The sequence below is a fragment of the Leptopilina heterotoma genome, unplaced genomic scaffold (assembly GCF_015476425.1).
Source record: "Leptopilina heterotoma isolate Lh14 unplaced genomic scaffold, ASM1547642v1 Lhet_134, whole genome shotgun sequence".
NCBI lineage: Eukaryota > Metazoa > Arthropoda > Insecta > Hymenoptera > Figitidae > Leptopilina > Leptopilina heterotoma.
In genome coordinates, this window is record NW_025110853.1 from 1,911,435 (window position 1) to 1,934,035 (window position 22,601).

Sequence of the window (22,601 nt, forward strand, 5' to 3'; positions counted from 1 at the left end):
CATAAATACTTACTATACAAAATCAAGATTATTTTATGTAACTTCTAATTTATCGGTTTTTACTTTTTACAGTTAATTTACATAGGTATAATAAAATTTCAACATGGAAGAAGCTTAAAAATTGCTTTTAAACATTAAATACTATTTTTCAGAGAAAATAATCACAACGAGACGTTAACTGACAAAGAATTTGGACAATTTAAAAATCAAAAAATTTAACTTTGAATCCGTAATTAGTACCCTCGAGTACAAACTTTTAAGACAATCCGATTAAATTTAATTTGTGTCATCTGCTATATTGGGTCCGCCATTTTTAAAATTAAAATCTGACTTCGGATTCGTAATTGGCGACTATGAAAACCTTCGAGTAACAATTTTCAAACCAGTTCGATCAAATTTCCCAGGTAGAAATTTCAACTCTATAATGATCAGTCACTGGGAAGTTTTTCTAGATTCTGGCCAGTGATTGACCAGAAAATCTGGCAAGTGATTCATTAGAAATGTTACGCGCTGCTTTAGCAGTCACTAGTTAGATTATCTGGCCAGTGACTGGCAAGTAACTGACCAGTAACTGGACAGTTTTCTACTCAAAATCTAGAATAAAATATAATTTTTCCTGGCTCTTTTTATTTTGTTTATAATTACATATTTATTTTATTATTTATATTTTTGTGTTTATTCAAATATTTAAGACTAATGACCAATTACTCTACCAATAACACTTAAATCTAAGAATGAAAAATTCGCACGCATGGGGGATCGAACCCTAGACCCTGGAGACACAACGCATGTGCGTTACCACGCAGTCACGGTGACTAGATAGTAACTTATCATAACTACAAGTTTAAGAACTGCAGTTCTATTCCGATTGTGACCAGAATTTCTGGCCAGTGACTTGTCAGAAGTAATGATCAGAAATCATGACCAGATAAACTGTATAGTCACTTGTCAGAGACTTGACGCCTTATCTTGTCAAAATTTAGAAAAATGTAAACTTTGGTAATGTGACAGTGAAACGATCATAACTTTTATATAAAGTTACTTTAGACTTTTCTGTTTTTGACCGTATGGAACATAAAAATTATTTTTAATATCTAATTATAAATGATTGACTAAGAGTGTATCTTTATGGGACTGGTGGTCTGTTTTTTTCCTTAGTGACTGGTCAGTTTCTGTGTCCGCCGTTTCTTTTTTTGATAGTGTCAAGATTTTCTGGCTAGAGATTTGGAAAAATCTAGAATAATTCTTTTAATATGATTCGGCAAGTTTTTCTGATCAGTGGTGGACCAGTTTTTCTAGGTGGAATCTTAAATAATTCTTCAAATCAGTGACTGGCCAGTGTCTGGAAAGAAATTCTTATCACGATTATGATCAGATTTTCTGGTCAGTGACTTGACAAAAGTAGTTCACAAAGGGGAATTGTTTTTATCCAGTGAAACTGGCCAGTCACTTATTCAGGACTGGCCAGATTGTCTTGGCAAGTTAAACTCGCTCTTGACTCTACAGCTACTGGAAGGAAACAAGTAATACTTGACAAATTTCTACCTGGGTTTATGGTTATCAGCGACTCAAAAACCCTTAAGACCACTTCAGTTATCGATGCAATTGTTCTCAGTTCTGTTTAAAAGAGAAGAGATAAAGTATTGTATTTATAACCTCATTTATTCAAAACCGAAGAGTATTTTAGTAATTTTTATTGAAGGTTTTATTAATTGGCTCAAATTCTACTTCGAAAAAAGTTGTTTTAACCCTTAAACCGCACACTTCCGAATCCATCCTTAAACCGCACACTGGGTGTGCGACACCCGGGGACTTTAAAGTGTGTTCTCCAAGCTGAAAGAAGGATATTATGTTTCAGAAAAATTATTTTATGTAGCTCAGTACATCTATTTTGAATGAAAATAAGTTTCATAATGATTTATTTAATCTTAATAATTAAAAAAATGTTTTTTAAAACTACTGAAATCACCTTAAACCGAAAACTGGGTATCAGCCACCCAGAAATTTTTCGCTGTTAGCTTCATAAAGTTATGAAATACACAAACACACTTGGGAGACTAATGTCCCTCACGGAACATAAAGTTAAGTACAAAATGTGTCGTCCAATAGCGACACATGTTCAATTTTTACGACTTTAAACGAGATATTAGAGTAAAAAGCTAGAATATGGGTGTCGCACACCCAGGGTGCGGTTTAAGGGTTAAAGAAGTGCAACTTTTAAACTTACACAATCATGGATAATATAGATTTCTTACTAAAACTGCTGACTTCCATGCACATTTTTGAGGTTATAAAATTTTTTTTGATGCTTCTCAATATTTTTCTACTTTTTCAATTTTTTCTGTACCGTTTCTGGTCCGTTTTATTTGAAAATAAATTATTGCAAACGAAAGCTGACGTTTTTGACTATCGCGATAGAAATTTGCAGAATGCCCTTTTTTTTGTTTTTGAGATATTAAATTTTGAAAGAAGAGATCCCCGGCGCGAAAGACCAGTGCTGACGATGGGTTGAAACTTGACTGAGTCTTGAACGCCCAGCGTGGGTAACCCAGAGTTGAAGCAGTCTTTATATCATTGTCACTCAACATTCATATATATATATATAGTCATATCATATATATAGTCATATATAGTCAATAGTCATATAAGCCGCTAGGTGGCTGCAGCTAGCATGTGCTCTCAATTTAGTCCTAAGATTTTATAGTTTATTTTTAATATTATCTAATTCTTGGACAAATAAAACATTTATTATTCAACGCGAAATTAATTTTTACCCATATCGATATTCTCAATTGTCTGTTTGGTGATTTTATGTTGTACTGCCGTAATCTTTTTTCTCTCTATAAACTTAACCTCAAAGTGTCATTAAAAATGGCACCTGTTCTTAAATGTGCTAAGTGCGGTAAAAATGCCGTTAACGAAATTGTTAATTGTCCCGGTTGCAAAGCTCCGTATCACTCTAGTTGTGCATCGCAAACTGGCAAAAATCCGGGTGGTTCACTAGTGAAGTGCTGTAAATTGCGTTCACGCTCACCATCACCTTCTGTAACAACTGATAACGACATTCTCAAGGCTATAACAGACATGAATATTTCTCTTTCCACTAGACTTGACAACATTGACTTAAAACTTGATGATATGGGAAATCGCATGAATATCAATGAGGCAAAAGTTGATGATCTCTCTAATCGAATGATAACGGTTGAGGAAACCACGTCCTGTCAAACTGCTATTTGCGACGGAGGAGAAGGCACTAGTAGTTCGAAAAACGTTTGTAGCTGCCAAACGATCCACAACACACTCTCTCACTATCAAAAATATGTGGCTAATGCCAGATCGCACGCAGATGCAACTCCAGGAAATTGCAGATCTGAAAAGCCAGCTAGAAGTTCGACGTCAGGATGGGGAAGAGGATTTACTGATTGTATTCCAGAATGGGAACCCACTTATAGTGACGAAACACTCACGTTTGAAGAGAACATCAGTGAATATACAATTGGACACACACAGGGAAGACTACTAACTACTGAGGTATCGTCTCACTGCAAATACATTGACAGTGATTCTCCCTTTACTTCTTATCGCTCACATACATTATCCAGTGTTTACTATCAAAATGTTAGAGGTCTTCGGACAAAAATTCATCTTCTGAGACAAAATATTCCCCTTCTATCATTCAACATTATTGTTTTTTCTGAAACGTGGCTTCATCAAGGTATTAATTCTAATGAACTAGGTTTTTATAAATTTGATATTTTTCGTTTTGATAGATGTGTTACTACGAGTGAGGGGCAAAGAGGGGGAGGAGTTCTAATAGCTACAAAAAATGTTTAAAATGTACTAATATTGTCACTAACTTCAATACTATTGAACATGTCATTATAAAATTTGCAAAAAATTCTAATATTTATATTATAGCTTGTTTTTATATTCCTCCTAATTCTTCGATTAAGATGTACACTGACATGTGTCAGATCTGTGAAAACATTATTAATTCTTATCCTTTAGCTAAATTGTGCTTATTGGGGGACTTTAACTTTCAAGACATTTCAGTTTATTCAAAGTGACTTTTTACAGAACAAATTATGCTAATAATTCATTGATCAACAGATTAAGTAAAGAAGCTAATGTAATATCTGAGTCAATGGATTTTTTTGACATATCACTTCTGAGATTCATGTCTAGTCTACGCCAACTTTTATTAACTGCATATAATAACTAATAGATAAACCTAGCGACTTATGTATTTACCATTTTTATATTATTTTTACATGGCTCTACTTGCCATGCACACTACGTTAGTACTTCTGTACAAAAGGGATCGTTTGAACCCGTGTAAGATTGAATAAAATAAAATATTGGTTCAGCATGGGACACCAATGTTCGTCCCATGCTCGATTTAACACTCGGTCAATCTTCGTGAGTGGAGCTTCAACATCCATTCTTTATTCAAGCTTGAATCAATCTTGATAGTTTATTTATTATACCGTGTGCACTTAACAATATTAGATATAAATATTTATAAATTATTTAATATTAAAATATTATTTCTGATAATTTTTAGTAATTTTTTATACTATTTAAAAATTATTATTATTAATTATTATTAAATAATATAATAAGTATTATTATTATTGTTATTAAGATATCAAATGGTAAATAAATATTAATTTTTATTTAGTGTATAATATTTATATTAATTACATAAGATTCATATCAATAAAGTTAAATTATTATATATTATTTTTTTTCTTGCACAGAGTCAAATTATTATTTCAAAGTTCAAGAGTTTCGTTTATCTGAAAAATTTTCAGTGAAAAAAATGCTCGTTAGGTAGTAATAAATATTTATGCCTAGTAGTTTTACACTAGGTTAAACGGTTTACTGAATATTATCAAAAATATATTTTTCGTCAAACGCGCGCGACTAAACACAAATAACCTTGAGACTTTATACAGCGCGACGTTGCGATTGTCGTGCTCCCACCATCCCATCTACTCAATGCTTTCCCCTCATGACGTCACAGGCGGGGAGTGCATTGAGTAGATGGGATGGTGGGAGCACGACAATCGCAACGTCTCAAGGTTATTTGTGTTTAGTCGCGCGCGTTTGACGAAAAATATATTTTTGATAATATTCAGTAAACAGTTAAACCTAGTGTAAAACTACTAGGCATAAATATTTATTACTACCTAATGAGCATTTTTTTCACTGAATATTTTTCAGATAAATGAAACTCTTGAACTTTGAAATAATAATTTGACACTGTGCGAGAAAAAAAATAATATATAATTTAACTTATAAAATTATCAGAAAAAATATTTTAATATTAAATAATTTATAAATATTTATATTTAATATTGTACAGTGCACACGGCAATAAAGGAACTGAATATTGTAACAAGATTACTGAGACTTGAAACAAGTATGGGACGAACATTGGTGTCCCATGTTGAGTGACGGCACTGGCATTGATATAGTAGATTAGGCGAGAAGCCTTCCAGCCTTCTGTGGCCGAGCGGTTTAAATGCGTGCGTTGAGAACTTCCGGTATGCGTTAGGGGCGGGGTGCGTGAGTTTCGATCCCACATGCGAGCGAATATTTTCCATTCTTTGTTTTAAGCGTTATATAAAATAATAAAATTGTGTGTTGTGTTGTGAATAAAAAATGTGAACATGTTTATAAAAAATAATCTTAAAAGCCTGTTAAAAAATCAAGAAAAAAAATGTAACAGTTAACGGAAAAATTGTTTTTTTTACTAAACTTATTTGTTTTAAATTACTATTCAAATGATATTTATTGTTAGTAATATATTCTTATTTATATGAAAATAATATAATTATTACAAATAATAACTTATTGTCATTAAATGTATATATACACATACATGAATTAAAATAATAACAATAATATTTATTATTATTATTAATAATTCATATATTCACATTATATTGAATAAACGTGAGAAACGAGTAAATTTGGGAACAGTGGAAGCAGTCTTGTTTCAGTCCTGCATTAGGCGTCCGCAGCATTGATTGAGCATTGGTGCCAATGCTGAACCAAGGCTCGCGCTGCAGTCTGGAATCGGTGTTACATTAAAGCTTCGATCATTCCTGCTCTCGCTGATTCACTCATGCTCAATCAATGTTGACCAATGCTCGGCCAATCTTTATAAAGCCTGAACTCGGCGTCACTTCGCGCCTGGGATTGCGCGCTGCGAAAAAAGTTTACCGCATATTTTCTATTTAAAAATAGAGTCATTTAAATATTTTAGAGTATCATAAAATTTAGTTTTTAGTTTTGAAACTGGGTCTTTGTTATAATACGCTTGTAAGTATTTTGGTCAGAAAGTATAGTGTGTCTTGTTTCTGAATATATAAAGTCCTGTTTAAAGCCACCATAACATTTTAAATCATTAAGCATTTAAAAAAAATACATCTTTAAAGTTATTATGACGAGGTATATGGTTTTTTCATAAAAACGCAAGTTATTAATCAATCTATTTCTAATGTCATTAGAAGTATCGTCATGTAAATTTTAAGTGTTAATAATATTTTCAATAGACTTTATGTAGTTGATTATAATGTTAAGATTTTATTTGTTGGAATTATTATTATTGTTGAATTTGAAATCATTACTCAAAGAAATAACATTAATTACATTTTTTGAAATTTCACAATTTTATAAATTTAAGGTGCATTGAAGGGATAAACAACATTTCCTTTTAGGATTTTATTTTTAAAAAAAGATGGTATTTTTTTAAAATTGTTTATTCATTCGAACGTTTTCCGTGTAGAAATTGCCATGTTATGGCCTACACAATGATCAAAAGATCTGGCCCCTATTTGGGCCATGGTTAAATTTCTACACGGGTTGAAGCTTGTGAAAATGTAATTGTAATTTTGATTTTAGTATTTTAATTTTTATAGAAATTCTACAAATTTTAATTTAGAGAGAAGGCAAATTCAAACTGTAGTGTAAAACTAAGATTCAAGTAGTAAAAGTAAAGTTTAGTTAGACATAAATGATTCCAAATATTTTTTAGTTATCTTTTGCAGTAGTAAGACACAGTTTTATTCAGACTAAAACTTAATTTCTGATAAATGTGATATCAGCAGTGAAAGACCGTATTGTCGGTTCTAGTTTTCCAGATAATTGCAATTTAGTAATTTTGGAGCAAAATCTTAATTTTTTTTAATTTTTTATTATCAATCTACATGTTTTGACAAGTCTAATCATCCCAGGAGGAAAAGTCGGACGAATGTCGGATTATAGGGTAATGTCACCTTGAGTGGACCGCCTAAGCTTTTTTTCGAAAAAATTCTTTATGAAAGCAAATTAATCGGAGGTTTCTATTCCATGCTTTAGTTTAGATCCCTAGGTAAGTGTTTACACCATAATAGCTTTGTTTTATTTTTATTTGGAAAAAACAATTGACTTTAAAAAAATAGCTCATTTTTAAGGAATGAAAAAAGTGTAACCTTGAGTGGACCACTCCTAAAAAATTGTAAAAGTTATTCTATTTTCTTTAATTTATTTAATATTTCTGATATATTAAAACAAAATTTATGCTTATGCAGCTTCAGACCATGATTGTGTCGCAATGTTTACAAGTGAAACCACTTTTAATAATTTTGGCACATATCACATCAATATCACAAAAAAATTAATAAAGAACATAAAACATAGTTTCAAACCAATTTATTGTCAATTTATTTCCTTAAAGATGGTAAACTGACATTAAAAATATAAAAAACAGGCAGTCCTCTCATGGTTATAAACAGTGGTCCACTCATAGTGAAATACAACTTTTTATGGCAGCCACCACAATTTTTTTTTTAGTCAAAAATATCACTTAATTAAACTAAGACAATCAATTTCAACGTCCAAAGTAGTAGGAAAAAAATAAGTTACCTTTTAAAACTTAAATTTTACACTACTTTTACACTTCTGAATCACTTTACTCATTGTAAGAGCGACTTCTTTTTTGGTTTGTATTCTTAAAAATGCGTTACATCAAACAATAACGTACATGTTTATCGCGGAACTTAATTTCTTACGGTTTCTAGGTGCGGTGCTGCTATTCGTTTTATTTATTTCATGTTTCCGCTGTCAGATAACTTAAAAGCTCAGGTGGTCCACTCAAAGTGGCGGTCCACTCAATGTGACATTACCCTACAACCGCCTGGGATCCGCGCCCGTACGGACCGCCAGCACCGATGGTATGTACCGATTCGGATCCTAAAATGCAACCGGCGCGGAACAGATTAGGCTCCGACTTTTGGATCCGCCTTTCTACTTTCGTCAGTACTGGCGCGGTACTGGATTTGTTCCGCCTGCAGATTTCATTCTTCTACGCGCGTCGGAAGAATGACGGATGTTAGGTCTGTACTGGCTCGGTGCTGGGGCGGATCCGACTGCGGATCTCGTCATTTATTGTTATAGTTTACATTATCAGTATAATCATAAATTTATTTTATTATTATAATTAATTATTACAATAACTAATTGCATTTATTATAATATTATTATTAGTTAACCAATAAATAAATTAATAGTATTCATGCAAAGGAAGAATATAAGAAACTTAATTTTTTCATTATATATATAAATATCCAACTTTATTAATGTGCAATTAAATAAATAATTTTTAATAAATAATATATTAATTTGAAAGAAGTAAAATATATTTAACTTGAAAGAAAATGTGATCAATATATTATAATGCCTACAATAAATAACATATTAAATACAATATATAAAAAAGAGATTATTATTAATTAATTTATTATTAATTAATTAATAATCTCTTTTTAATTTAAACAATATATTAAGTAATTATTTATTGACACTTTTTTGCAAATTAAATAATTAAAAAAATGTGTTGTGCATTAAAATTTTATTCAATTTAATACTATTACTTATATGTTATAAATTGTTTTGCAGTGAAGTTATGTTCATATTATTCGATATATTATGTAATAAAATATTAAAAAACATAATAATAAAAATATAACATTTTTTTTTAAACGAAATATTGAAATATTCATAAATACACATTCAGTAAAGTATTGAAAATATACCGGTATTACATCAGTTCGTATTTCCAAATTGCCTATTGCCGCGTAGTAATTTTACAATTTTTATTTCAGCTAGTGAGACTTGAAAGCATTTAAGGTTTGAGAGTTCCATGCGAGCGTAGCATAGTGGTTAGCGTGCGAGATTTCGGTGCGTAAATATTCGGTTAGGCGTAGGTTCGTACCCCCAAGCGTTAGGATTTTTCAAATGTGTATGTAATAAAAAATTGCGTTTAAGTGTATAAAGAAATAAAAAAATGTGTAAAGTGAACTGTCAATGAATTGTCATCCGTATTTATCTTTTGCAATTAATTATTATTTTTTATTGATATTTGTTGAAATTATCATTTTGATCCGAGCCGGTTGTCAGGCGGTAGAATGCCAGCATTGCCAGCGCACATCTGGCTAGGAAATGAAAGATCCGCAGTCGGTACAGTGCCGGGTCCCAGCCGGTTGAATTATACACGGAACGGCTCTTCGCGGCCGGTTACCGGGCGGTAGAATGCCAGTTCCGAGACGGATGGCCAGCCAGCTCCTGGCCAAGTCATCTTTTGGTAGAATACCAGTTCTCGGGCGGTAGGCAGGCGGTTCCCAGCCAGTACCACTACTCTGGCGTCGGTACAGGCGAGGATCCGCGCCGGTTGGAAATTTCCCACTGGGATGCGGTTTTCATTAATTTATCGATAATTTAACTGTTCGATTTCATTGGTTCTTTAGAAAAATGAAAATGGCCCATTTTGTCGGTCATTTGCAAAAGTAATTTGTATTTTAAAAATGGAGGTGTGGAAAAATTTAAAACCTCTTAATTTTTCATCTTTAAGGTGTCCTGTACTGTAAACAATTCTTATCTGAATAACTTCCCAGAAGAACCAAAGATATTGATGTTAGAGTCTTTTTCTTCGTAATTGTCGAAATGAAAATTTGGATATTGCGTCAATTTTTTTATAATAGAGACTGCCAAAAAATTTTAAATAAGTTTAATATCTATTCTTTTTCTTCAAATGACACAATAAAATTGTACCTAATCATTAATCTTGTAAAAAAATGGTTTTTTAATAGAAAACTGTCCTTTTTAGAAAAGGGCCATATTGTCGATTTTTCGTATTTTCAAAAATAAGAGGGGGGGATGGTTTTAAAAATTTAAAACCTGTTGGTTTTTTACCTTCAAGGTGCCCTGAACTGGAAATAATTCTTATCTGAATAACTTCAAAGAAGAACCAGAGATACAACAATTAGTTGGTATCGCAATCTTTAATTCCGTTTTTCTCGAAATGAGGTTATTGGCGTTCTAAATTTTGAAATTCCGTAACTCAGCGAATTTTTAACCAAAAAAGTTCTACGACCACACAAATTTTCCAAATTTTGCCAGGAATACGCCCATATAGATAACTCCAAAAATGCCAAAATGGGCCCTTTTCATGTAGACGTCCACATATATTCACGTACAAATGAGAAATATATCACCTGAAAGTTTATCACTAAAATTAAAAAATAATAAATCTTCTTGAAAGAGAAGTGAAGATTCTTTCTTTTTTTTCTTTTTAAAAAAAGGATGAGGAAAAGGTCAGTAAAGAGCTCTAGTATCAATTTTCAAGATTAACGATGACTATATATATGTATGTACATCCTTTTTATTTGATGAGATATATTTAATCTTTTGCGGATCTCGTGAAATGTCGATGAGAAGTATTCTTTATATTTTCTTTAACTTTTATAAATTTTTTACTTTTGTATTCTTTATTTCTTCGTTTATTTAAATAATTACTTTTTTAAAATCGAGTAATTCTTGAAATATTATTTTCCTCCTCCTCGCGAATTGTCGCCTCAGTTTGATTCAATCTCGGACTAGTACATCTTAATGGATAATTTTCGTTTGGTCCTTTCTTGTTGGGAATAATACGTCCCTCAACATAAACATCCGTTTCAATGCAATCTTTTTCTTCTAGAACGATATTTTGCCTTCTGTCGTTTGTATAATTCACGTCGAGATTTAGTCTCTGCTCGAATGGACTCCTGCGACCCTAAATTAAAAAACTTTATTTTTAAATTAAATTACGAAAAAAAATCGTTTATTTAATTTAATTAATGTTTTATAAAACAAAATATTATTTTACCATTTAAAAAAAAGTGATGAATATTTTATAATTTTAGTTAATAGAATATAGTTTTTGATAAAAAGGTATGTCGATTTTTTGCTGAAAGTATAATTAAAAAAATGGAGAAGAAGAAAAAATGTCACCTCGGTATTTTCAATGCAGACACGAGGTACAACGTAGGCATTTTCCACTTCACGCATTTCAGGATGAAAACCATAGTTATTGTACCCTGGCGTCCTTTGATGCTCAGTGGGACTTCTATTATTACGAATGGGTTGTGTGAGATAAGGGCTGACACTGCCATAACAATTAGGATACATTGGTATTCGAAAATTGCCCGCGTTACTTATACCATCGACACTAGGTCGTACATACTCGTAAAATGGATGACGTGACTGAAAATCCAATGCCTTTAAACAAAACATTCGTCTTAGTTCATATACAAAATATTATATTATTAATTCTTTTATATAATTTCATTATTTCTACTTTATTTTATTATTATGATTTCCTAATAATTTCTTTTATTATTTATTGCTAGCAAATGTTATTTATGATTTGCGCGCGAAACGCAATATTCATATAAAATTATTATTAATATTTAAATTAAAGGAAATTGTTAACTTCTTCCTTTAATATATTATTAATATTATTCTTATTATTATGCAAATTACAAACTTTTTTATTTTCAACCATCAATTTCTTTCAATATTCAACTTAGAATAATTTCAGACTCAACATTTTTAAACATACACTTATTCATTAATTAAAATTATTAATTTATTTTTTGTAAGAAAATTAATAGCAAAAATTGAATTATTTTCAAAAAAATTTAATAAAATTCTTCGCAGGAAGGCTATTACAGTGAAACCTCGATTATCTGAACTAATTCAGGCAAGACCTATTTTGAATAAACAAAAATTCGGATAATACACATTCTGATAACATTAAAAAGTAAATCTTATTTTAGAAACGAGCTGAAATTAAACAAGTCTTGAAACTAAGACTAGTTTTAATCTAAGCTCAGCTTCCGTGAAAATAAGGATAAGCAATCTGAATTGACAGTTCTTATTACTGTAGTGAATTTCTAAATAATTCACTGAATTTAATAGTTGTATCCTTTACTTTTCTCACATTTTATTCACATATTATTTTTAATTCTCAAGAAGTTGACAGGTTTAGGTTAGTTTTTTACATTGTTGATAAATACCTATATACTAGTACAACTCATGTGGTCATTTTCAGAAACGTCTAAGTATTGCATTTTCTTTATCGACAGTCGAACGCTACCGATAAATTAGTTGTTATTATTATGAATCGACTAAAATACAAATAAAAAGTATGTACGAGACTGCTGAAAATTGCCCGGGTGTTTATTTTGTATATTGCAAAAAAAATAAAAATAAAATCATCAATGTTTTACAGTAAAATTGTTTTGTGTCAATAAATACAATATGTTTTGATGTTACAATGAATTTTTTATTTGTTTAAATAAATTATTGTTGTTTTTTACCAACTTTTTACAGAATGCACCTAGAAAGTTTCAGTTTTTTCCTAATTTTGCAATTTACTAAACCTTATATGATTACAGATTACAATTTATAAACAAAAATTATTAATTTGTTTAAAAATTGTTTAAATAATAATTCAATTTTTATCTGCAACATGCATTAAAACATTATTGAAATACAGTATTTGTATTAACACATAATTATATGCGGGAAAACTTTGATGAATTTAAATCGTTTTTGGAAAATGAAAATAAAACAGCGTTTGGTCACCCCGGGTGACTGCATCGGAGCCCGCGTTATAAAAAATCGTTGGTAGCGCGAAGGTTAAATAAAGGTACCTTTCGTGCCTTAAAATAAGACTTTCTTTTTACTGTGCAGAAATTACAATAATTTTTATTATTGTCGTTTATATTTATGAACAAAATATTATTTTGAAATGTCCCTCTGAGCAAAAGGATATCCTAGGGATATTCTAGAGATATCTCGCGGGATATTGAGATATCCCAGGGACATCCCTGGGATATTTGTGACATCTCAGAGATATCCCTGGGATATCAAAATTTCCATCCCATGGGAGACTCGCGCGGGATATCCAAATATTCTCCGCACGGGATATGCTACGTGAGAAATAGTAATACGTTGAAAAATAATTAGAGCTTTAAAGAGTTAAAAAACCATTATTAAATTATAACCAGAATGAGAAAAAAATTATTTCAAAAATAAAAGATTATTTGACTAATATCAAAGTTATTTTTTTGTGATTTAATAAACATTAGTTGAATTCAATAAAATTTCTTTTTAACGCTAAACATTTATTGTGTTTGGGTTTAAACTAATTTTGGTCAATTCATTTTGTCTATTACTGATAAATATTTATTGGTTAAAGATATTTACAAGAAACTAAAAAAATGTGAAAGTTAAACATATTAAACAGCAACACTTATTATTATTATCGGATAAGATAATTTACAATTTGGATAATTGAGGTTTCACTGTATTTTCAATATCTTATTTAAAAATTAATTAATTAAATTAATTTCTCTAAAGATGTCAATAATTGTTAAAAACTTTAATAAACTTCTTCAAAATAATTCCATTAATTTTACACGTTTTACTTAAATTCTTCGCAAAAACTCAAATAATAAAATTATTTGCAATAATTTAATTATTTTCATAAGTAATAAAAATCTCTTTACAGGAATTCAAAATATGTTTTCAATAGGCACGATGCGCCGCGCCAGAAGGAAGTTTAAATAAAAATGTAATGTTCCCTCAAAATTCCTTTTAATTATAATTTGTGGATCTGTTGAGAGTATTTAAATGTAGATTTAAAAAAAAAATTGATTTTGAATGAAGAAATAGTATTTTTTTATTAGCATGTTATATAATGCATTACTAGCTGCCGTACCCGTCTTCGACGGGTTTTAGTTTCTACCAATAAATTTAACAGTGTGTCTACTTTTTATTATCAAATTAGTTATTTTAACCAATTCAAATGCAGAGAACAATATTTGTCAATTTGTAGTACTTTAATTAATGTACGTTTTAAAAATTTATCAAATTTTCCACCCAGTTTTTGGAGTTATAGTAGAGTCTAATTAGAACTAATTGTATCGCAAGTAGACCCTACGTTATGACTGCTAAAACCTAACATAAGACCTATATTTCAGGCTAAAAGAAGGGCTTAAATTTTGACTCGGGTCTGTTTTCATAAATATTATACATCATTAAAAATTAAAGTAAAAAGCAATTTTTTAAAAGCGAATTAATACCTATAATGAAACTTTTTCTTAATTTGATAGGAAAATTCCCGGTTCGGCATATTCCCAGCTTTTTCCTGTTTGGTAGATACCCTGTTAAATGTATTAGTAGAAACAGAAAACTGTCGAAGACGGGTACGACAGCTAGTAATATAATCTATATATTTATATGAACTTAAGAAAGAGTATTTTCATAAAATATAAGTAAATTTTTATAGCCATTTGTAGATTTATTTGTGGATAAAATCAAGTAAATTTAAATTTGACAAAAAAAGATAAACCGTGAAAAATTTGGACAAAGCAGGAAATTTTGTTAAACAAAAATAGACACCGTATTAACTTTTGTCTTTACATTGCTCAAAACATCTCTAAAAGTTAAATCTAGAGTTAAAATAAAAAAACGTTTTAACATATAAGTTTTTGCCTAGTGGCATAATATGCTTGTATTGTATCACAGGTGACTTACAATTCTTGACATCCTGCAATATCATTTTAATCATAAAAAATTTCCATTTTCAATATTTCTGAAGTTCTTGAAAATATTAGATTAATTTGATAAATAATTCTGAATTACACTATTTTGACGTCAAAATATTAATCAGAGTCTCCAAAAATACTACTGAATTAAACTTCATAGTAATTAGTATCGATTTTTTGATATTGAAAATATTTTTTCTTCATACCTCGGTCGAAAGTACGTATTTTCTGCTTCGATTTCGTAGCAGAAAGTCGAAGATATTTGTGCATTGGTCGATGCACAAGCTCGCCCTCTGATACAGCGGGAGCAAAAGCTGTTAGCTGTTCTGCATTACCGGCAGAGAATTTAAAGCGCGAGTGATCCAGACGTATAGGGATTGACAGTTAACCTAAAAGCTTATTGTTTTTTTTCTGGTGCTTTACTTAAAAAAAAATGAATCAAAATGTAAAACTTTAGAATCTTTGAATGTCGTAGAGAACATTCAATATGATCTCAATTTTGATGTAAACAAAAATTTATGTATCAAATACATAAATTGTATATTTCATAAAAAAATTATAAATAATTTTTGTACTCTATCAGATTTGAAAAATAGTTAATACAATTAATAAATAAAAAAACTTAATTACATTTGTTATTTATAGTATAAGAAATAAAGAAAAGGTTTTAAAAATTGACTATTTCTTTAAAAAAAAATTTTAGCTATATATTTGTCTATTTACATGGATTTTCGATACCTGCTCCCGACATTTATTAATTTTGATGAATTAATTAATTTTTTTTTAGTTTTGACAAAAACTGATATTTTATATTAGAAGGTTGTTTTTATTACTTTCATTTATTCCTTTGGTCATTTATTGCAATTAATTATTTATTTAGTTGTTAAAATTGTAGTTATATTTGGATTTTGCTTGTCTTTTCGATGCCCCCCCCCCCCCGGCCAGCAGCACTCGCTTCGCTCGTGCAGCAAATGTCGGGGCCGGCGTCGAAAGTCAATAACGGCGTCTTTCTTTTAGAGAGAGATAGAGAAAAAGCCAGAGCTTCAGGAGTTGCCGATGGCGGCGCTGAAGCGGGGAGCAAAAGTAAAAGATGGCCGGCTGTCAAATCGAACGCGATTGCAAGATTTGTAATTAATAAATTATTAAGCGTACTTTCGGCCGGATATAAAGAAAAATAGTATACATTACACGGGCAAAAAGTTCGAAATTCCTGCATCGCGATGATGCCTTCGGCTTCGCCTCGGGCATCATTTCACGCGATGCAGGAATGTCGAACTTTCTGCTCTTCTAATGTAATATACTATTATATTTACTTATAGGATAGTATTTTTTGCAAAATTATGCTAAAATGTGACTAAATAACATATAATATTCAATTTTAGAAAGTTTAAAAGCTATCCATTAAAAAATGTGAAATTTGGAAATTTTCCATTTATTGAAGTTTTTGAAAAAATTGAATATCTTCCGTTCTAATTAATATTTTTAAATCTGTAAATTTATAAACCTTCCTTGGGTCAATACCTAATAACCTACCAAGTTGGACTTAAATCGATTCACATGTTTTTGTGTGATTGGGGTACAAAGTTTTTGTGACAGACATACATACGTACATACATTAAATTTTTTTAGAATCTTTTTGGAATCTCTGATGTCCATAATAACTAATCATGTTAACATTTTGAAGTTTTAGGCAATGTACAGACAGACATCTGATTTTATTAATAAGGATTGTAATGAAACATGCGAAAAAATTACTTTACATTCTGAAGTCGACATCTTTTACTCACTTCAGGATATAATAGCACACATGTTTAGGGGGTGAAAATAAAAAAATCGACAATATGTGCCCAACGATACACGGAGAGAAAAATCAAGCGTTTGTAGTATGGAGACTTCCTATGCTAATTTTGTATGAACGTCCTGCTAAAGAGGCATGTTTTTATACCTCAGTTGCATGAAACATATACTAAAAAAGCATGGATCTCTTGCAATCGTAGTATACTGACGTCCCATGCGTTACAGGTAGAACTTTTATGCTGATAACGTAGAAATTTATACAAATACAGCAGAAGTTTTACGCATATTGCGCATGTGCATTCTTTTACGAAATAAGCTTAACTGTCCATACTACAAACGCTTGATTTTTCTCTCCGTGTATATAAAAAAAATTTTAACTCAAGTTTTTATTAAATAAATTAAAATTTCTTTTGCATAAATGCAAAATATAAAGAATTTTTCACGTGTCCCCAGATTTGAATTTTTTAATGTCATCGTGTCCCCGCACATACTTATTTATCGCTATGAAAATTGGAATAGTAGGGGAGAGTCTCCAGTTGTGAGACGGGTTTCATTTTTGACCCGTAAATTGTAAACGGGTAAACGAAATTGTTAATAAAATACACCGTTCGAAAGGTAACAGAAATACGCAACTTTTATTAAAAGAAAGTATAGTGTTTCGATGAACTCAAAAAATTTTACGATACATTTTCCGAGCACATCGCTTTTTTCAAAAAAAAAAAATGTCTCCAGTTGTGAGACACTCATTAAAAATTGCTAAAATTTAATAAGTTTGACATAAAACGTTATGTTTAGTAGAAATAATTAAATATATTAATAATATATATTATTATATACTAAATAATAATATTTATTCGCCAAAATATGACTATCAAATAAACACAATTTAATAGCTTGAACAAGAGCATTAAAATTGATTTCTCCTGAATCAATTGACTTTTTTCCACTTGACATGCCCAAAAATACTAGAAAAAAAATCAAAACAACATTTAAATAGTATGCCTGCAAAGTAGTATTTTTTATGCTGCCCAGATGGGTGTTGACACCGTCTCACAACTGGTGATATGCTGTGTCTCACACCCAGAAATTGGCGCTATTTTGAAAAAGGAAAATTAAATTATTTTCAACCGTAGATTGGAACAATGCAATATTGCATCACAAAATATAAGGAAAACACTAAAAGAAAATGCATTACATTTACCTTTTCCAATTAATTAACTTGGAAAAAAAGTACTTTGCTTTTATTGAAAAAACGCTTTTTAGTCGATCATCACACACAGTGTTGGTATTTAACAAAAACAGTTTATATATCCGCTTCGGCGTACACGAAAAAGTTGGCTCATATAAAAAGAAATGTTTTTATATAAACCAATCGGCTTTTTAATATTGCATGTTAAAAAAAATTGACTGTCTCACAACTGGAGGTGTCTCACACCTGGAGACTCTCCCCTAATTAAATGTTTTAATCTATGAAATAAATGAAGTACGATGTAAATTTGCTAATATATTATATGAGTATAGGGAAGTGTCAAAATCAATTTAAAAATAAGTAAAATGACATTTTGATAATAATAAGAAAAGAGTACATCTTTTTGTCATCGTGTCCACAAGTTTTTTTTTAAAGGCGAACATTTTTAAATGGTAATTAACGCATAATAGTATATTGTGCAACAAGTACAGAAAGAAGCTGTTTTCCGACGAGTGCAGAGTTTGCTTCTCCGAGCGATGCGAGGGCAGCAATTTGCACGAGATCGGAAAATCTTCTTTCATACGTGTTGCACACAGTACTTTGTGCAACACCTGTTTACCGAAAAAGTAATTTTTATACTTTTCTAATCAATAAATATAGTTTTATGTTGATTATAGTGTATATTATACTGTTTACAGAAAAGTGTGCAGGAACACTGCAAAAACTGGTATCTCACTCGTGTCTTAAAATGAGTTGCTTTAAGTGTTTAAACCATTGAGGTACAAAATCTGTTTTATATTGAGACATTTAATTTCATCTCGTGTCTCATTTTAAGACATTAAAGGTAACTCAATGCGTATAAGACACGTAAAACGTCTTCTTAGTGTGAGACGGATACTCGAAACACATTTCGTGTCTCAAAATGCATTGCTAAATGTGTAAGACACTTTGAAACGTCTTAAAATGAGACACATATCTGTTTCAAATATGTGGACTAAGACATCTTATGTGTTTCAAATATGGGACAAAACGTCTCAAAATGAGACACTTGTTTGTGCAGTGAAAGTACACTTTGTGCTGCATTTATGTTAAAGAAAAGTAGCTCTTTTCTAGCAGGTGTTGTTTATAATTTTTGATATATTTTAGAAAATAATTAACAAAACAGACATTTTTTTCAACATTTCAAAGATTTTATTTTCTTTTAAAAAGTTGGGCACATATTGTAGATTTTTTGGTTTTGACCCCTATACATGTGTGCTACTATATCCTGAAGTGAGTAAAAGATTTTGACTTCAGAATGTAAAGTAATTTTTTCGCATTTTTCATTACAATAATGCATAAAATAACATGATAATACAAAAAAAAACACTATTTTGTCATTCAAAATGAATTTCTTTTAAATCGGCTACGTGAAACGATTTTAAAATCTACCTTTAAATACTCCCAACACATCAAGAAATCATAATTAAAAAGAATTTTCAGGGAACATTACAATTTTATTTAAACTTCCTTCTGGCGCACTGTATAGGGTCAGTTGGGTTAAATCCGGACAAAATACCTAATTTTTCACAAATGACGTAACTTTTTTATTATAAAAGGCAATACTTTCGGTTTTATATTGCATTAATTTCTTCCTTGAGTTCCTTAGATTAATTTTATGGAGCATGAAAATTTAAATAAGATTTAATCGCATAAAACAAACTGTCCGGATCTACCCCAAGATTTAGAAAATTTCCTAAAATTTGGGGTAAATCCGAACAGCTTAGTTTTGTAAGAAAGGTTTTAAAAAAAGTAGTAATGAAAAACTTAAATAACTTTAACAAATTTTAATTAAACTTGGTAATGAAATGTTTTTGGGGTCGCTGAATAAGAATCCGAAGTCAGATTTTGAAAATTCAAAATTTCGAATCTCTGTCCGGATTTACCCCAAGTTTTCAAATTTTTGGGGTAAATTCATACAGCTTGTCATTATTGTGACAATTGACTGCTGCCAATTGTCAAGATAAAAACTTGGCAATACTCATAATCTCTTGATCTGAGCTGGAAATATTTGACGTCGAACTTAATTTTTAATTGGGTTACAAAATCCAAAAGGTCCAATAATTCTTATTTCCAAATACCAGAATAAGGTCCAACATTTTTTTCAAACTTCAAATTTAGAAACTTTTTCGTGTTACTTCTAAAGGCCTAAGCACAACTACTTCGCGAATGTCGTTCGCGAACGCAATGCTTGGGTCAGAAAAGGACAGATATATTTGTGTCCTTTTCTAACTCATGCTTTACATTCGCGAACGACGTTCGCGAAGCAGTTGTGCGTTGGCCTTAAGAATTACGAGAAACAATATGGCGGCAGACAAATAAAACAGCTGATCCACTTGAAATTTTATAATTATTTGTATAAATTCCAAATTAAATGGAAAAATATACAAATATGTTTGATTATAATAATTCCTATTTGTTAGTTTTCATAAAATATCTATGTAAATTTTCCAAATAATTAAATAGTAACATTTTCTTTAAATATTTACAATTATTTCCATTCTTGTCTATTTTAATTTTTTCTTATTACTTGATTATTTTTCTGTTGATTTTCATTTATAATTTTCATTTTATTTTTGAAAAATTTTTCATGAAAGTATTTTAATATTAAGAAAAAGAAAAACTTGTTTTTGACGTGAAGAAGAAAGAAATTTAAAAATAGCGATTAGCTTAAAAGCTTTATTAAAAAAAATTAATATACCTTATTCAAAAGTAATACATTTTACGAATATAAATAACTTTTAATTTGGAAGAAAGACTATCTCTTTATATAGTACGCAATATGATTAGGTATATTACAAAAAAACAATTTAAAGAAAATATTTGACATGAATAATTTTCATAGGTGATTACTCATTTTTCTTGACGTGCATATATAGAATGTTTAAAAGGGAGGAAAAGTGATTCATTTTAGACGCAGTGAAATATTCATTTGACAAAATCAAAAGCGCTCGTGACCTAGTTGATTCATGTTCAAAGTTACATTAAATTCCCACCAATAATGGCTTTTCATTTACATCACGCTAAATGAAATTTAAGTGGCACTTGATATTTTTTCGAGGACATGGCGTGAGTGAAGGGACGAATTATTCTCTTTCACAAAAGCTACAAAATTAATAAATATTTTTTCCTTATGCTTCAAATAATAAAATGAAAGCATTGAATGTATATTCATTTTATACGCGCCAAAAAACAAACGTGTGTGAATTTCAATTCAGTTTGAAAATATCCACGTAAAAGAAGCATGTTTGAATTTTTTCGGATTTTCTTTTTTTTAAAAAATATGTTTAAATGTTTTTCAATAATAAAATAATAAAACAATAAAAAAACATGCAATAGTAATAATAATAAAAATATATAACAATAAATAGAAAAATAATAGTAATAGTTTTAAAATAATCAAAATTCAAATGAAGTGCAAAATTGCTCTCCAAATAAATCATCGATAAAAATTTATGTTTTCTACATCGTTGAAGAACTTGGAAAATCTAGTCAACCTTTCAGCTTGAATAATTTGATATCGAATAATTTTTCCCTAGAGAACGTTTAGTCATGAAAAAAAGAACACATACAGTGTAATATGTCACAAGAGTGCGGAAAAAGAAGTTTTTTTCTTTTACCTAAAGCATAGCTACACGCGTCTTTTGTAAAAAAAAAAGAAAACGAAAAGTCGGTCATTTGTCTTTTTAGTAAAGCACACTATATACCTTTTAATCAGTTGTAGCTCAGGTGCTTACTCTTTTGCATATTCATTAATATGCATAAGTAGAAAGTAAGCTAAGGCAAAAAATTCTCTTTTTACCCTTTTTTCATGCCTCAAACAAAAAACGAAAAATAGTCAAGGTACACCTCTCAATGTTAATTTTCGGTATTAAAAACAGTTATGTGTGCACCACTTTCAAACTCTAGATGAGATTATAATTAGAAAAGTACTGTGAAAAATTGCGTTCTCTTAAAAAAATATTAAAACTCATATTTTTTTCTTTTAGGAGAATTTTCCATCTGTACGTGATATGAAGTAGGATCAGATGGGGTGAAATGCAAACAAGGGGTAAGTACAAACAGTAATTACTTTAGCCTATATTTAAAGTTATAAAAATTAAGAAAAAATGATAAAATTATTAAAAATTTATTACAAAAATTAACATATCAAATTAAAATTAATAATTCTTTTAATAAATTAAAATTTCAAATTCAAATCTTTTTGACATTCAACAACTCATACGAATATTTATTATAAAACATTAAGATATCGATCACTCCGAGTCTTCGACTCGAAGTGATCAATTTCTTCATGTTTTATAATAATTGAAACTGACCGATGAGTGATAAAATTATTATTTTATATTATAAGAATATTGTTACTGTAACTTCTTCAAAATTATTTTCATCATTTCAATTCAATTCAATAATTGAATGTTCTTAAAATTGAATTCTCATTAAGAATTTTATCAACAAATTTTTAAATACCCAGGCAGAAAAGTTGGAGGTGTGCCAGCACTAACGACCGGCATGGTACCGAACCGGTTGTAAAGTCGGACATATGCCGGTACCGGCAAAAAGGTACCGGGCCGGATATGAAATAAATACTGGCCTAGTACCGGCCCGGTGGTAAATGTGGATTTCTACCGGTACTGGTAGTGTTTACCGGGCCG

The 22,601-nt window shown here is 30.1% G+C and overlaps 2 protein-coding genes across 4 annotated transcripts in view; one reads left to right on the forward strand and one right to left on the reverse strand.

The window, feature by feature from the left end:
* Window positions 1-22,601, forward strand: part of LOC122513113 (G protein-coupled receptor kinase 5) — a 668,663-nt gene that overhangs the window by 284,588 nt on the left and 361,474 nt on the right. Inside the window, exon 3 of the mRNA XM_043629370.1 lies at window positions 21,936-21,997. The gene's annotated coding sequence lies outside the window, so the exon portion shown is untranslated. The remainder of the gene's footprint in view (window positions 1-21,935; window positions 21,998-22,601) is intronic.
* Window positions 10,712-22,601, reverse strand: part of LOC122513110 (protein bride of sevenless) — a 33,621-nt gene continuing 21,731 nt past the window's right edge. For 2 of the 3 annotated variants that reach the window (XM_043629366.1, XM_043629365.1), the window contains exons 7-8: window positions 11,317-11,583; window positions 10,712-11,098 (exon numbers count right to left, since the gene is read on the reverse strand). In XM_043629366.1, the coding sequence (XP_043485301.1) occupies window positions 10,847-11,098; window positions 11,317-11,583 (519 nt within the window). In that variant the 3' untranslated portion in view covers window positions 10,712-10,846. Of the gene's footprint in view, window positions 11,112-11,316; window positions 11,584-22,601 lie in introns of all 3 variants that reach the window. The other variant, XM_043629367.1, reaches the window with a different exon arrangement.